General features: G+C 55.9%; 5 protein-coding genes across 5 annotated transcripts; 2 read left to right on the forward strand and 3 right to left on the reverse strand.

Annotated features, from left to right (window-relative positions):
• Nucleotides 1-59: 59 nt before the first annotated feature.
• On the reverse strand, nucleotides 60-2,617 carry CkaCkLH20_03648 (uncharacterized protein; the record flags this gene model as incomplete). The annotated part of the gene is made up of 2 exons (XM_038886367.1): nucleotides 60-1,710; nucleotides 1,773-2,617. 2 exons carry the CDS (start codon nucleotides 2,615-2,617, stop codon nucleotides 60-62), a joined length of 2,496 nt encoding a protein of 831 aa, XP_038748209.1.
• Nucleotides 2,618-4,381: 1,764 nt separating this feature from the next.
• On the forward strand, nucleotides 4,382-6,196 carry CkaCkLH20_03649 (cytochrome p450; the record flags this gene model as incomplete). The annotated part of the gene is made up of 6 exons (XM_038886368.1): nucleotides 4,382-4,613; nucleotides 4,667-4,863; nucleotides 4,924-5,282; nucleotides 5,333-5,458; nucleotides 5,511-6,009; nucleotides 6,071-6,196. 6 exons carry the CDS (start codon nucleotides 4,382-4,384, stop codon nucleotides 6,194-6,196), a joined length of 1,539 nt encoding a protein of 512 aa, XP_038748210.1.
• Nucleotides 6,197-8,157: 1,961 nt separating this feature from the next.
• CkaCkLH20_03650 (PA domain-containing protein) lies at nucleotides 8,158-10,512 on the forward strand (the record flags this gene model as incomplete). The annotated part of the gene is made up of 5 exons (XM_038886369.1): nucleotides 8,158-8,651; nucleotides 8,703-8,908; nucleotides 8,964-9,477; nucleotides 9,529-10,325; nucleotides 10,379-10,512. 5 exons carry the CDS (start codon nucleotides 8,158-8,160, stop codon nucleotides 10,510-10,512), a joined length of 2,145 nt encoding a protein of 714 aa, XP_038748211.1.
• A 533-nt stretch (nucleotides 10,513-11,045) lies between these two features.
• CkaCkLH20_03651 (ATPase) lies at nucleotides 11,046-13,097 on the reverse strand (the record flags this gene model as incomplete). The annotated part of the gene is made up of 1 exon (XM_038886370.1): nucleotides 11,046-13,097. The coding sequence occupies one exon, from the start codon at nucleotides 13,095-13,097 to the stop codon at nucleotides 11,046-11,048; it is 2,052 nt and encodes a 683-aa protein (XP_038748212.1).
• A 1,142-nt stretch (nucleotides 13,098-14,239) lies between these two features.
• Nucleotides 14,240-15,449, reverse strand: CkaCkLH20_03652 (starch binding domain-containing protein; the record flags this gene model as incomplete). The annotated part of the gene is made up of 2 exons (XM_038886371.1): nucleotides 14,240-15,292; nucleotides 15,348-15,449. The coding sequence occupies 2 exons, from the start codon at nucleotides 15,447-15,449 to the stop codon at nucleotides 14,240-14,242; spliced, it is 1,155 nt and encodes a 384-aa protein (XP_038748213.1).
• Nucleotides 15,450-16,287: the final 838 nt, after the last annotated feature.

Raw genomic sequence — 16,287 nt, forward strand, 5'->3', positions numbered from 1 at the left:
TAGAGAGGCGTCAAACTACTGTAGAAATAATAAATCTTCAACGTTATCGGGTCCGATCTTCATCTGTGAAACAGTGACCCTTCCCTCTTGTTCTGATTCACGTCGCCTGCCAAACCGAACCCGCATCTAACCTCGTTTGGAGACCAGGAAGGGCTTTCCCGGGGGTATCTCTGGGCTGCATCAAAAGGACTCGCCAAGTTCTGATTCATTACGCCGTACCCAATCTTCAACTCCTTCACATCCTTTGGAACGTCTCCGCGGTCCCGGTCCGGGCCTTCCCACCTCACTTTCTCCAAAGCCGGACCTCGAGTGGCGGCCACGATGCTCGAGAAGCGGGTGTTCCGGAGCACGCCTCCGTTCGTACGAATAGCAAGAGCTCCCGCCGCCACGCCGGACATTGCGAGGAATATGGCAATGGCATAGACTATCCACAGGTCGCGGGCGTGATAACTGTATAAATTGGCCATGCGTGACCGCTGGCATGGATACTCGTAGGCCGACCTGTTATTAGGCCCTCCACCTTGGACAAGCTGCCCGGTCATCTCGTTTGGTGCGGCAGCCCATACCACGGGGAGAAACTGTGGCATCGAGAAAATGGAGAGGATGAGGTCTTCGTAAAACTCCTGCACCATGTCCATGAGATTCTCGTGAGGGAAAAAGTTGTTTCTGGGGACCAGAAGCTTCGTCTGGATCGCGTCCGTGTTGGTCACCGGGTTGACGAGCTGCTTGTCGGTCTGGACAGTGCCGTTGAGGAACTTGCGCAGCATGAAGCCGAGGGAGTGGTAAGCTGCCGTGCGACGGTACCTCGCAACGTCCGTGGGGAGGATGTAGTTCTCCGTCGGGGTGGCCGTGATGTTGTCTGCGGTGCCATCGTCTGCGTCCACGTGGGGTACGTACGTCGTGTTGATGACCGGGGCGAGGAACTCGCGCTTCTTCATGTAGGCGGACTGCGTCGTGTCTGTGTAGTTGAACACCGCCGTGTACTTCGTCTCGTAGTGCTCGCAAGCAAAGATCTTGGGGATGAAGTTCGGCTCGCCTCCAATCTGTGCCCCATGAGTATCGTTCGCTCCCGGGACCACGTAACCTATCCAGATGATTGGCTCAGTACGGAAGGCCCCCATGTGTTCCGGGTATGGGGGCTTCGTCTTCGGGACACCCCCAATGTCGACGTCCCTCATCTGCACTGTTGAATATTCCCCTCCGGTTGCGAAGGCGTAGTATGCGTAAGTTCCCTTCGGCAGGAGTAGATCAGTGCCGAATGGTGACTGAGCCTGGCCTGACTGTTGCGTCAAATTCGCGGGCGTCGAGCCAACACCGTTTGCCAGCTCCGTGCACTTGTACCCAGGGGCCTTGAACTCGATCTCAAAAGTGCAGTTCCAGCCCTTGCTGCAGACTTCTATAGACGCGTTCTTCCTCGAGACGACTTCCTGGAAGAAAGCGCCGAGAGTCGCGGTCTGCTGAAAGTTGGGGCTAGGCGCCGTGTAGTAGTCAAACCATCCTGGAGGATCTTCGTCGGATGGTTTGGTCGTGTTCCAGAAGGATAGCGGCATCTCATACAAACCGTCAATCCTGAGTGGCTTGCGCCAGTCGGCAGTCTCTTCCATCGCGAAGTTCAAGCTCCGGACTCCTGGACAAGTCGTGTTTTGGACGGTGACCTGTGGCTGCACGAGAAGCGTGTTGGCTGTGAGAATGACGACCAGAGGTGAAAGCCTGGAATGAATTAGCCAACCAAAACTGGCATCCAATAATCATGAATCCATCATACGACTCACCACACAAACAACGCAAGGGCGGCCGTCGCCTTGGCGCCCTTGAGGAACTCCCAGTTCAGAAATGCGATGAGATTCTCCGTGGCTGCGAACATGGAGTCGAGGGCAGCGACGCTGAGAATCTTCGACCTCACCGTCGCCCAAATACGCTGCTGAAAAGCCGATATCACCGCAGCGCCCAGGCTCGCTTTCGCCGCGAACGCAAGGATCGTGCCATACCGCAACATGCGCACCTGATCGTCCGCCGGCTGGCCGTCGAGGGTGCTGTAGAACCCGTGATGACCGATCGCGAAGCCGATGCCCAGGACGAGCCAGAGGTACATGTTCCATTCCGAGTGCCAGAAGCTGGCGCAGTGAGGCTTTCGCATGCGAAAAGACTTGCTCCTTTCGTTCGGAGGGCCCAGATAATTGGCCGCGGCGTACGGGGGTGGTTGACTTGGCATCTGCTGTTGGTGGTATTGGTTCTGCTGTTGGTGATATTGCTGCTGTGCCGTTTGTCCTGCAAAGTACCCATCATTCGCCGGCTCCTGCGCGTTGTGAAGCAGAGCTGCACGCGCATCTTGGCGTTGGCTGTCATGATTGTCGTGAATGTGAGCCCTGTCCGCGATGTGGTCTGGCGAAGGTGAGTCTTGGCCTTGAATCAGTGGATCAGCGCCGAAGTGCGCTCCGCTTAGCGAGCTGAGGTCGATGCCATGCGTGTCCATCGGGCCTCCCGTCGGTGTCGACTCCGTGACATGAACAGTGGTGCCGGTCTTCTTCGTCGCTGGGACGGGTCTACGTGGTATGGAAGCTGAAGAAGAATTTGTCTTCTGCTGCCAAGTCACCGGCGACGTTTCTGGTGACGGCATCGAAGGAGTGACCGGAGGACGACCACCTTCATCAGCCAAAAATGAGGATGGGACGGAGGATGCGCTAGACCGCTGGTGAGTTTGCTGGCAGGGTGGAACATGCCGGCGGCAATGTTGTGTTTGGCGGGGGATGATGGAGCTGATCTGCCAGAATTCTTCCCCGATCAAGACAAACATGCCCTTGCATGTGCTACTAGGCAACGATTAAATGCTAGGGTTCCCACTGCTGTCCACGCGGCTGGGATTCGGCATTCGCGAGCTTCGGGTCTAGACTCGTTGTAGACTCGTGGCTGATAATGGTGTCTCAATCGTCGTCTCTCCGGCGGGCTGAGCTGGGCTGAAGTGTTCAATAGCCAAGTGCGGCCCCGGACTCGGCGGATGACTCGGCGTGACGGGATGCGAAGGCCGCGTCCTCTTCACCTTTCGATATATCGTTCGCCGGACTGCCCAGTTGACCAAACCTGGTTCGAAGTGAAGCGGACACTGCTAGCTCCGGCTCATGGGCGGCGATCGGCGTGCGAACAACAGAGACATTCCAAAAGCTTTCCACTTGGGAAAGGAACAGAAAGACGGGCATGATCCTGCTTGTTTTGAGCAGCTGTGGATCGTTTTGTAGGCAGGGGTAGACTCGTCTCCTCATCAAAACTCAATAAGAAAAAAACCTCCAACGTGTACCCTTGCCCTCATCAATCCTCCAGCCCCTTTACCACGCTTTTGGTTCAGGCGGAGACGCCAGAATTGTCCCATGTTGCTGACAGCTGGACGCGCTAGGATGTGGCTGTAAGCTGCTTTCGGGAAAGCTTCGTCTAGTTTCACCAGCTGCATCATCGCTTTGTGGCCAATCGTGTGGCGTCGTTGGAGAGATGACCGGTGAAGGATTCGTTGATTTTGTTCGAAAGGATATCGATGCAGGTCAGAAGCTCGCACTCAGCGGCAAGTCAGACCCGGATATGCCAGCTGCAATGCGATGGAAGGGACGGATGGGACGATGCTTGGCCTCCCGCTTCCCGTGCTGACGGAACCGGGTCCGAAACGGCCTGTTACGCTGCGCCGGACCCCGGTAGGCCATCGCTGTGAGTAGGATAGTAGCTTATATACCTGACATTTCGCGTTTGTCATTGTCGCTGACTCTCGTGACATGTCTGTTTCCTTTGCGTCTTGACTTCAAGCATTTACACCAGTTTATGATGGCGTTTACTCGCCGCGTATGGTGGAAAATGTCTTCTAAGCCCAGCTGAGCCAGTTCGGACGGACTCTATCGACAGCGATAGATGCCACATCAAATCCAACAAAAGAAGCTGTAAATCTGTCGTTGGTTATTCATCCGCTACGGTTTCCTTCGCCAATGAAGACAACTGCAGGCATATTTCATCATGTTTGTTGCCATTTGTTTGCTGGCAAACATCTCCTTTGGGCAACAGAGCTCCTGACCCTTGCAACATCTATCCAATCTCCATTGCATTCTTCAATAGAAGCTTGCACCACCCGACCAACAAAGCTCCCTCATTTGGGCATGCCACTCCGGGAACCTTGATCCAAACACTTGTCTGCCAATCGCCGTCGACTCAATTGCCAACATGCATGCCAAACCCGGCGGGAACAAAGCGTAGACAGGGTCTGCCCCGCACACTGGTGATGTTGCGTCAGAGAAGGGTCCTGGAATCGATGTTTTTAGACTAGCCCGTCCGCCGTCAAAGGGTCCTCCCTTCTCTCGCATGTTTTGACGTCTGTCACCACGCCGAAGCTACACCCGGCCTGCCCAACATGTCGCAATACAGCGATGTCTGGGCTTTCGGCGAGCTTAAATCGACGTTTTCTTCAGGATTCTTCATCACCTTGGCAATCGCGCTGCTGTCAGCATGGTATTTCGTATCTTGGTATCGTCTGAGGAACGTCCCGGGCCCTTTGCTCAACTCCATATCGATCATACCCATGAACCTCACGACAACGGGCGGGAAACTTAGTTTCAGGCTCAAGGAGCTGGGAGATCAGTACGGTGAGATGTCGCTGTTTATCGATAAGTATTCACATAACTGACAGAGCCGGTAGGCCCCTTGGTAAGGGTCGGGCCGAACGAGGTTCTGTTTGGCGATGCGGATACCTATCGCCAGATCTCGGCGGTGCGGTCGGACTTCACGAAGGGGCCATGGTACGAACTGGCGAAGGTTGTACCAGACACACATAGCCTTTTCTCGATGAGAAATGATGAGCAACGGAAGGACTTGAAGGCCAAGTTGACTCCTGGAGTATGCAAGCCTACCCAGCTGGAACATGTCCTGAAGAAACATCTCTGATCAATATCGCAGTATGCTGGACGAGATAGCAATGGCTTCGAGCCAGGAGTGGACAGGATTGTCGCCCAATTTGTCGATCTTATCGAGAAGAAGTATATCTCCACGGCTACTGAGTATCGTCCCATCGAGTTCTCGCACAAGTCGCAATACTTCGCCCTTGACGTCATCGGCCAGCTGGCTTTCGGTGAGCCTTTAGGCTTTCTGCAGAAGGATGAGGATCTCTGGGGTTATGTTGCGATGAACGACAGCGTGTTCCCCGTTCTCGCGATCATGTTGAACGTGCCTCAGGTGGCTCTTCTCATGCAGAACTGGCCGTTGAGCAAGCTTCTGCCATTTTCAAGCGACAAATATGGCTTCGGCAAGTTGATGCAGTAAGTTTTGGTCAGCCTCAACGTGTGAGTCGGCGATCTGACAACCCCAGCGTTGCCAAAAGCCTCGCCGATAAGAAGTTGGCCCCCGACGCGGACGCGGACGGGACCATGGTGGCACACCATGTGAGAAATGGTCTCACGTATAAAGAGCTCCTTGCAGAGATCTTCCTTGAGTTGTAAGGCTCGGGTTTCTCCCCGAACATGGCATCATACTAAACCTTTGGCCAGCATCGCAGGTTCAGACTCAACCGCCACCGCCGTCCGCATGACCATGCTCTGCCTCCTGAACACGCCCACCTCCCTCAACAGTCTGCGCAAGGAAATGGACACAGCCATCGCCGAACGTCGCATCAGCTCGCCGATCACAGACGCCGAGGCTCGCGAGTTGCCATACCTCCAGGCAGTAATCAAGGAGGGTATTCGGATGTACCCTCCGTCGACTGGTCTCAACTATAAGCAAGTGGCCAAGGGTGGTGTTGAGCTTTGCGGATACTTCCTGCCTGAAGGAACACAATTGGGTGTCAACATTCAGAAGCTGATGAGGTCCAAGGAAACATTCGGAGTCGACGCGGATGTGTTCAGGCCAGAACGCTGGCTAGAGGCTGCTTCTGAAGAGGACCGGTTCAAGGAAATGAGTGCTGTGGTGGAGCTGGCGTTCGGCCATGGCCGTTTCCAGTGCCTCGGGAAGCCGATAGCCTACATGGAGCTGAATAAGATCTTTGTTGAGGTAAGTAACCATCGTCTAACGCCTGGCCTGGAGGAGAACGGTGTGACTAACTGCATCACAGCTGCTTCGAAGGTTCGACTTTGCCGTGGTAAAGCCACAGGAACCGCTGAAACTCTTTGACGCCGCGTTTTGGGTGACGACGGAATTTTGGCTACGGGTCACCCGCAGATCTGATATTCTCGCATGAGAAGTCTCAAGGAGAGAAAGATGATGCACCAGGAAAGAAGCTCGGCGTAATGAAGCGGATTTGCAACAATGATACCAGGATGCCTTATCAGACAGTTATCTCACGGAGATGTTTAGCATAATGAGACTGTTTCATCTCATGATTTCCTACCTACTTCACAGAGGGACATAAGTTAGAAAGCATGTCTGTCTCTAGTGACAAACCAAGTCACCAACGATGCGAGGTCGGCCGTACATAGCCAGCCAGACCAGCATGACATCTGATAGTGTGGGAAAAGAGCAAAAAGGCAAAAATGTGAACGATGTCAATCGCTGACGGGAATTGAGCCCGACGTGGGGGTCGAACCCACAACCTTGAGATTAAGAGTCTCACGCTCTACCGATTGAGCTAGCCGGGCAGATGAGAACATCTGCCTTGATTGTTGACGGAGAGGACGACGAGAGTGGTTAAGGAGGGCGGGCGGACCGAGAAAAGTTTTCATGTTGGTGTGGGTCACCCCGTTCGGCCCCATTATCGGATGTGGACCGTGGTAACTCGGCCTGGTAAAGCGGGTCTCATTCGGTCCAGGTCCGGTGTCGCTGTTCCGGCTGGAACGGAGCGGCGCCTATGGGTACTCGGAGCGATGGTGGTGGGTTCGGATGTTGTTTAGAGTGTGAGGGTCGGAGTTGGCCGGGCGGGACTGGCCCGGAGCGCCTCCCTCGCATTGGGTTTTCGGCCCTCTTGCGGGGTAGTCGAGGAGCAAGAAAAGAACCTGCACGCCGACCTGTGGTTGCCCTAGGGGCAATCAGCTTTGCCGACTACGGGAATCTTTGCATGCCCGCTCGTCACCCGAATTGCGTTCTACATGCTGCATCCGACGGTCGGATCACTGGGTCGCCGGCAGGTCCCTCGGGAGAAGCCAACTCGGTTGCTGGACCGTCTCAGACTAGGCAGATATGCCTGCGCGTGCCCCGAAGTAATTGGCAGTCAGCAGAAATGGTAAGCTTTCCAGCCTGAGAAGGTGCATTTTGCGCAATTCGTGGCGTTGATGAACTGCTTCGACTGGATCGCTCGGAATGGGTACACCTTATCCGAGGTCAGCGAAATCCCCAGAGACTCAGACTGAAAGGGTAAAGTGAGAATGGCGTCGGTGTGTCAAGCATTGTGACCGGCCAGTAATGTTTCAATAATATCCCGAATGAGTTGTCAGATCGCGTGGGAAGAAAATGGTAGGAGTCAGGTCGTACGGCAGCTTTACGAAAGCCGAAATCGTCGCGGGGTCGGTAAAGAGAAGAACGCTGTACCGGAGAGCGGGGGAGGGGCAACCTCCACGTCAACACGTCAACATGCGCACTTCTGTCCGCATATCTCCTCCAAGTGCCATCAGCTTATCCGCCTTCAGCAAGCTACCCCGCCAGTTTTGCTTGGCATACAGCTTCGTCTAGCACGAAGAGGGCAGGTCAATCATCGATCCAAACAATCGAACCTGCCAACTCTTCTTTTTTGCGCCGTCTTACGGCGTGAGCTCCTCTTATGCTTCTGGGCAGGTTGGGGTAGCTCCTGCAGAAACATTCTTGCTTCATGCACGATCCTGAAAGTGCCGAGCCTTCCTGGACAAGATGACGACAGCTGTTGGAACTATTGCTGCCGGGCAGCTTGCGGACGTCTTGGACCGCTCCGCTCAGCGATTGCGAAGGCTGTTGTGCGATGGCATCACCGGGCTTACCGATTGCTCGTCGCACACTCTCCGACAACCCCGACGGTCGATTCATGGCGCTGGCAGGTCTTTGGCGAACCAGATGACGATCCATGTATGTCGACTGCAGCATGCGCTTGCCTGGGATGACAAGATGCATACCTACCCACAGCTATAAATCCCGTGGCAGCTCTCCGCCTGCCTAGGCCAGTTCTTACGAGGTCTACTCTAGTAACGCATTTGCTGGTCATTGAGTCTGTCGCAGCACCGACTCACCCATTCCACCATGCGCAATCAACTGTCGCTCGCCGTGACGTTCGCGGCTCTCGCCTCGGCCTGCCAGCGAGATCTCCTCCTCAGCCCAAGACACACGCACCGCAAAGCCATCACCAAGCGCGCCGACGACCAATGGCCTCCCGTACTCTCAGAGCATGAGACGATCCTCGTCAACTCCTTCGACAATGTCACCATTGACGAATGGTCCGACTACTACGGCCACGAAGTCAAGCTCGCCGGTCTCGGCAAGAACGCGGCCCAGTGGACGGCAGACCAGTGGACCAAGAACGGCTTCGACGCGCATCTCAATGAATACCACGTCTACCTCAGTTATCCGGTTCACTCGTCGCTGCAAATTACCTATGCCAATGGCTCGACGGAGGATGTCAGGTTGGATGAGGATGTGCTCGAGGAAGATGATGTGACTGGGCGTGAAGACAATCAGCCTACCTTCCACGGGTACTCGGCCTCGGGTAATGTGACTGGTGAATACGTTTATGTTGGGTGAGTATTTCTGTCCTGGAGTTGGCAAGCTTCCGTTGACGCGATGTTAAGACGAGGCTCTCAAGCCGATTATGAACGCCTGGTCGAACTCGGCGTCGAACTCGAGGGAAAGATTGCCTTGGCCAGATACGGCGGTCTATTCCGAGGCCTCAAGGTCAAGAACGCGCAGGACCATGGCATGATTGGGGCCGTTATCTTCACCGACCCGGCCGATGACGGTAACTACACCGTCGCAAACGGCTACGAGGCATACCCCAGTAAGCTCCCTGTCGGAAAATAGCATCTGAAGACGTCTAACATAGTTCTTGATAGATGGTCCTGCCAGGAACCCAAGTTCAGTCCAGAAAGGCTCCGTTCTCTTCCTCTCCACGAACCCCGGTGACCCAACCACCCCGGGATACGCCTCCCACGAGGGTGTCGACCGGGCATCCATCGACAATGTCACGCCGAAGATCCCCTCCATTCCTATCTCTTACGCCTCTGCGGAGCCTCTGCTGAAGGCTCTCAACGGCTTTGGGCCCACTGCCGACGAGGTCAACCGCACCATCTGGGCCGGCAGCCTGGACGCCGACTACAGCGCCGGTCCGGCCCCCGGCGTTACATTGCACTTGGACAACCTCAGCGAGGGCAAGATCACACCCATTTGGAACGTCATTGGTCAAATCAATGGCACTAATACCGATGAGACTGTTGTTATTGGTAACCACCGCGACACCTGGATGATTGGCGGCAACGGAGACCCCAACTCCGGCTCTGCTATCCTGGTAGAGTTTACCAAGGCCGTCGCCGTCCTTCGAGAGAAGGGCTGGGTCCCGAGACGGAATATGTAAGCTCAGTTGTCCTGGCCACATGCATCCAGCTGCTAACTTCTATGTAGTGTCATTGCCTCTTGGGATGCTGAGGAGTACGGCCTGGTAGGCAGCACTGAATGGGTCGAGGACAACGTCAACTGGCTAACCGAGACGGCCGTCGCGTATCTCAACTGCGACGTGGGCGTCTCCGGCCCGCGACCCAACCTTGCGACGACTCCCGAGCTTCATACCCTTGCTACCGACACTTTCAAGAAGGTCGTCTACCCAAACTTTGGTGGCTTCAACATCAGTCTGTACGATGCGTGGGAGGAAGCTTCAGGCGGCCTCGTGGAGCCCCTCGGCAGCGGAAGCGATTACACGGCCTTCCTCCACAAAGGTATCAGCTCGTTGGACGTCGGCTCTGGAGGCGGCGCCGCTGATCCGGTTTGGCATTACCACTCGAACTACGACACGTACCACTGGATGGCGACCTTTGGCGACCCGGGCTTCCACCAGCACGCTGCAATCGGCCAGTACCTCGCGCTCGTGGCGTTCCATCTCGCCGACGACGAGGTTCTGCCCATTGACCTGCCTAACTACGCAAAGGAGCTACAGTCATACTACGAAGATCTTTCGGAGTATGTTGAGTCTGAGGGCGAGGAACTTGATCTCTTTGAGCTCTCAGATGCCATCGAGGAGTTCACCACCCGCGCAGCCGAGGTGAAGGCTTTGGAGCAACTGGCCGTCACCACGGATGATAAAGACCTGATTACGGTTGTGAATCACAAGTATCGTGACTTCCAGAGGGGGTTCATCAGCCAAGGCGGCCTGCCGAACCGTGAGTTCTACAAGCACGTCGTGACTGCGCCTGGCCTTGACACTGGTAAGTTATTCAAGTCGCACCGTAATGTTTACATACTGACCACGTCGACTTAGGCTATGCAGCTGTCCTATTTCCCGGAATCACTGAAGGTATTCAGTACGGCAATGGCAATCTGACTATTGCGGAAGAGTGGGTGTCAAAGACAGCACGTGGTATCCTCCGAGCTGCCGAGATTATCAAGACGTGATGAATCATGAATCAGTACGGTCAGAGCTAAGATGACCAATGGCCAACTAATAGTCCCCTCATTTGAATTGTTATAACCTACCGATGCGGTATTCAATAAACTTAATCATTATTTCTTGCAGCCGGACGTCAGTCACTTGCTTCGATTGATTCGCATCGGAGGTGGGGCCGATCGTGGCTGCCGGCCCGGATGATGGGCCCATAATAATGCCCCGGCGCTTTGTCTGCGCGATGTGTTCCAGACAGGCGAGAAACACAAGGTAAACCAGCTGCAGCTATATGATTGCAGAAGCATCAGCTATCGTCTATGTCGGTCGAACCTTCCAATTTGTGAGCCCATCTTCCCGCCTCATTCCATGCAACATTCACAATTCACGTTGTCAGATGCAAGCTTGTTCGCGAAATAGAGGTCCTTATTCATCCAATGCTCATAATATTGCTCTAAACACCAAACTCCAACGTTTAGCCAGCGCGAAAGTCACGCTGTGCCACCAGAGCGCCAAAATCATAACCCAGGCCATCATATCACGTCAATCATTGGCGGCCAGCGGGACGCCTCCGCTCAATGTTGAGGACCGTGTCGATGAAGCTGCGCTGGAGCGTACTCTTCTTCCTTGCAGCAAGCAATTGCGATGTCTTCAGGATATTCTTGATCTGTCGGCCGTTGAGCGGCAGCGTGGCCAGGTCCTCCAGATCCGCCTCCGTGACCTCGCTCTTGAGCGTGGCACCCTGGAGGAAGTTGCGCCAAATCTGGCGGCGGGAGTCAACCGTCAGGTCGGGGTACTCCAGTGACACGTGAATACGCGACTGGAATGCGGCGTCGATGTTGTCCACGCGGTTCGTGGTCATGAAGAGGATGCCCTCGTAGTACTCCAGTGTGCGCAGGAAAATGGAGACCACCTTGTTCCTCTCGAGATCGTGGGTGGAGCGCGCCTCGAGGAAGACGTCGCACTCGTCCAAGAGGAGAATGGCGTTCCAGCGCGCAACAAGCTCCAAGATTCGCGAAAGTCCGTTCTCGACTTCCCAGGGCTGGGAGCCGAGATCGCCAGAGCTGAGGGTGTGCAAGGGAACCTTGAGGTTCTCTGCCACGGCCTCGGCCGTCAACGTCTTTCCCACACCAGGAGGACCAGAGAGCAGGCAGATGATGCCCTTACCCTTGCCGGAGATGACGTCGTCAAAGGTGGAACCGTCGAGCTGCGACTCGGAGAAGGCGAGAATCAGCTCCTTCTGGTCCTCGGGAAGAACAAGCTTATCGAAGGCGTTGGTGTTCCATGTGATCTCCTCAACCGACTGGATGAAGAAGTCGAGCCACTTCTTCAGCTTGAGGGAGTAACCCCGCGTCCGCGAGCGCGCGAGCATCTGGTGGTACGGCGTCAACTTCAGGTTCCCGTCCTTGCCGGGCCCGTGTGTGCTCTTCCACGTCGTGAGGGCCTCGAGGTCCTTGGCGTTCCAGTCGTCGAGGTAGCGCGGGTAGTAGGGGCTGTAGCTGTTGAAGGAGCTGATGTCCACCACGATGCGGCCGTCGACCTGGATGGGGACCTCGTTGCCCTCGCTGTCCCAGGTGATGGCCGTGCCGGAGTACTGCTTGTAGTGGTGGCCGGCGAGCTCCTCGAAGATCTGGCCGCGGGCGACGAGGCTCTGGCGGACCTTGTCCTTCTCGGCGTGGAAGGCCCAGGGGTAGGCGTTGAGGCCGGTGATCTTCTTGGTGCCCAGGAACTCGGGGATCTTGATGCTCTCGCCGTAGCGGCCGAACGTCTTGCCGCCGTAGTCGACGCAGTCGACGGACAGCTCCAGGAACTTTCCGCACTGCGTCGCCTTGTACTCCGTCTCCTCCAGCTCGAAGGCCGAGAGGGGGCCCTTGTGGGCGGACAGCACGACGGCGCCGGGCTGGAAGATCATCCACAGGTGCTGGAAGGTGATGACGCCCTTGGCGACGTAGTCTTCGAAGGCCTTGATCGCATCTCCGATCTCGTATTGCAGGATGTCGTGGAGGATCTTCAGGTGCTCCTTCGTCTTCTCGTCGAGGCCGGACTTCTTCATGTATCTGCACAGCTCGGTCCAGCGATGCACGAAAGGGTGGAAGGGGGCATCGAACTCGAGACGCTCAAGCTCGCAGGCGACACCGGTGTAGCCATCGAGAACCTCGCCGAGAGCAGTCTTGAGCCAAGGAGACTGGATGACGATGGAGTGGGCCTCGAGCTTCTTGCGGCTGTCGGAGGATTTGACGTTGCGGACGAGGACGGCGTATTGGGCCGTCTCCTCATTCTCGGCGGCCTCGTGGACGTCTTCGGGGTACTTGTCGACCCATGTCCAGTTGCCGTCGCTGTCTTTGGGGGTTGCATAGATGTTCTTCGTGGAGCTGATTGAGCCTGTGGGAGCAAGTGGCTCCTTGGGCTTGTCGTCTTGTTTTTTCTCATCTTCGACATTTGATGTGGAAGCCTCATCATCGGACTTGGTACCGCCGTTTGTTGTGTGGCCGTTTGTTTCCTTCGTCTCTGTTGTGCCGTTCGTCTCCTTGGTAGCTGTCTTGGTGTCATCCACCATGGTGAGACCCAAGGACTCCGTGATTGTGCTGCCAGGTGCCATTGTGTCTGGTATGAGTTTCTAACAAGAGAAGAAACGATGAAGTTGTTGATGAGCCAGGAGAAATTGTGCACATTCCACGGGCGAAGCAGGCTGATATTTATCCCCTCATCTCAAGAGAGACTGGAGTAACAGACGCTGTAACAGACATCGGGGGGAAAGTAGAAAAACTCCGTATCAACCACGTCGACATGGCGAAGCCTCACGTTGCTTCAGTGGCTGCACTAACAGGGGTCGATGCCTCTCACGTAGCGTGACTCACACGTCCACGGTGCTTCTGGGAGCGAAACATCACCTTTCTCATCGTGAATAGCAACAGTTGATGCCTCCGGAGGCCGCTGCTGCCTGCATGGAACGGATCGCACCGGTCAGGGTTCATCAGATCGAGAGGCCAATAGGACGGCGGCGTCAGCACTAGCAACGGGAGACATGCCGGGACAGCTCAAGGCAGAAGAGCCGCTGGGGCCCAAAGCTGCTGTCAGGATTCAGGCCGCCAGCTTTCAGCTTTCACCGCGTTGCTCATTTGCCGATCTGTGGCGAAACGGCGTTTGGGCTAGGTTCAAAGCCTATGTGAGATGGAATGTTTCGATGTTCAAAAGAGTTCGTGTTTGGGGTTGATTCATGAACGGGAGTGAGATCCATCTGTCAATTGAGTAGGTGCCGGTGCAGGCATCCAAACTCCACCCCCAAAATCCCCCCCAAATTCTCCAATAATCTTTGACCATCGATTGCATCAATCCCCTGTCAGGGCTGAGCAGCTCGGGCTGGAGGAGGGCCTTTGCAGTGCCACGATAAGCCGGCAAAGGCGCTGGAACTAGTCTAAATGAGTGCTTGGTGATGACATTAAGATGTCGCTTAAGACAGGTAGATCGCTGGCATCTCGTTGTGAGCTGCGACTTTACCTCCTTTCCAAGCAAGTTTTCACTCTCTCAATTCGTGAGTGAGGAGAAGACACAGCAAACGAACTGCAAAGTCAACCGCCAACTTCAACTTTCATTATTGCGTTATTTACAGTATGTATCCGATGAATTCAATGAATCAGAAATGAGGACCTATTTACAAGAAGTGAAGGCACTTTCCGACAGATCAAAAACGAGAGACAACAAATCAAATCTCACCAAAACATCCCTGTTCTTGGATTTCCCTTACTTCCAGTTGCTGCTGACGGTGACAGCAGTCGCGCAACCACTTGGCACCGTGTATGATCGGTTAGGGTCGCTCTCCCACGTCGCCGTCCCGCTCGACGCAACATTGATGAACTTGTACTCAAACGTCGTCCCGACCGGCAGCGTCACCGTGTAGGACCACACCGGGTTCGAGCTCGTGTAACCCGACGCCGAAAGAGCCGGCGCCGACGCCGCGTTCCAGTTTCCGAGCGCCGCGATCGACCCCGCAATCTTGATCGTCTGGCCCAGCACCGTCGTCACGCGCTCGTTGAAGGTGACGGCCACGCTGCTGGCCGCCGTGCAGCTGCCACTCGTCGCCGTGGCGGCGGCAGAGGTGGTGCGCGTCGAGGTGACGGGGTTGCCGCCGCCGCCGCTGCCGCCCGAGATGGCGATGTCGGCGCAGGTCAGGTAGACCTGGCCCGTCTGGAACGAGTTCCATCGGAACGAGAGCAGGGTGTGGTTCGAGACGTAGTCGGGGATCTTGATCTTCTTCGTCACGGTGTAGCCACCCGCGATGGAGGTGTAGCAAGAGCCCAGAGGCGCGTTGTCGACACCCTGGCATCCCCTCCGGCTGTCCGCCTGGAACGCGTTGCAAGTGAACCAGTCGTTCCTCCAGCAAGGCTGTCCGGAGGAGCAATCCGGGCTGTAGTTGCAGTTCTGGCCGGAGACGTCGGTGCAGGAGAGCGTCCCGCGCTGGAAGCAGTCCTCGGCGGCCTGCTTCTCGGCATCGGTGGGCAGGTATCCCGGCGTGGTGAACTTGTCGACGAGGGCTTGATCCTGGCAGATGCGGTAGCTGAACATGCCGCCGTGGTCACCGTTGTTGTCCACGCACCACTGCACGTCGACGACCTGGCCACGGGTGTAGGTCGCTACGGGCGAGTTGCCCCAGTTCGTGGAGGGCTGGTTGTAGTCGACGGAGACACGAGCATTGTAGCCGCAGGGACCGCTGCGTCCGACAGTAGCGGCTGTGAGGTCTGGCCACGCGGAGACGGGCTCGCGGATGGTGCATTCGGGGCAAGAGTCGATGCCGGCCTATGAAGCGTCTGTCAGCTTGATCAAAAAGTGTTGAAGAAGTGAGCTTCCGCACCTCTGCGCCGAGCCGGGTGCGACTAGATGGGATGGTCAAGTAGCCATGGCCAAGGACAACATCAAGAAGCCCGGCGAAGGTCACGATGGTGGTGGACTTCATCTTGGACAAGTAACAATGAAGAATCTCCAGCTAGTGGCTGGTTTTTTAAAGACGCACGCGCTCGAAGGCAGTGAAGGCAGGACTCTTGATGGGTGTCTATCACGGCATGTTCATTCACCTCCAGAAGGAAGTTCTTGGTGGTTTTATACGCATTGAAAGCCCGCCAACTACCGTGGCATCGTGAACTATCACAAGTCTACGATGCCACTCTACCAGGCCACCTCGAAGCACTCCCGCCGGCTGCTGTCACACACCGCCGAAGTACCTCCAGCCGAGACGGCCCTACCCGCACGTGTTTCCCCGGACCTAAACTCGTCCTGGCAGTCCGGGGGCATCTCCAAATGAGCATGCAGGTGACGGCGGGGTAGTGAGTTCTCTTAGTGCCGGCTGTCATGTCTCCAACCGGAAACCAGCGCGGGGTGAAAAGGGCCGTTTGAGTGGCCGCATCGCACCCCTCCATGATCGATTAGCCCGCGGGCTCGAAGCTCTTCGAACGTTGGTTCCTGCCAAACATGCGCCTCGGCCGTCTCCTGTAAACTCCTGCAGGAATGACACCCAAGGCACACTCGAGGCGGAGTTTCGCGGAGTCGAGCGAGGTGAGGTGGTATCCCGCCCTGCCGATCAGATGACATGTCGAGCTAGTTGGCGGTTCTTCGATGGGGGTGGTTCACGACAACCTCATTATTGAAGAGAAGGCCCGAAGATGCTCAATCGGCAGCACTTTAGAGGTGGAAGTTCCAATAGTCTCAGCTTAGAAGACGTTGATGGCTTCATCAAAATGCCGAGGAACGTCCGTCTTCTTACGGCGCTGAGGGCGGCAGAAAGCACTTCCAAGGAA

The sequence above is a fragment of the Colletotrichum karsti genome (genome assembly GCF_011947395.1).
Source record: "Colletotrichum karsti strain CkLH20 chromosome Unknown Scaffold9, whole genome shotgun sequence".
In the NCBI taxonomy this organism is placed as follows: domain Eukaryota; kingdom Fungi; phylum Ascomycota; class Sordariomycetes; order Glomerellales; family Glomerellaceae; genus Colletotrichum; species Colletotrichum karsti.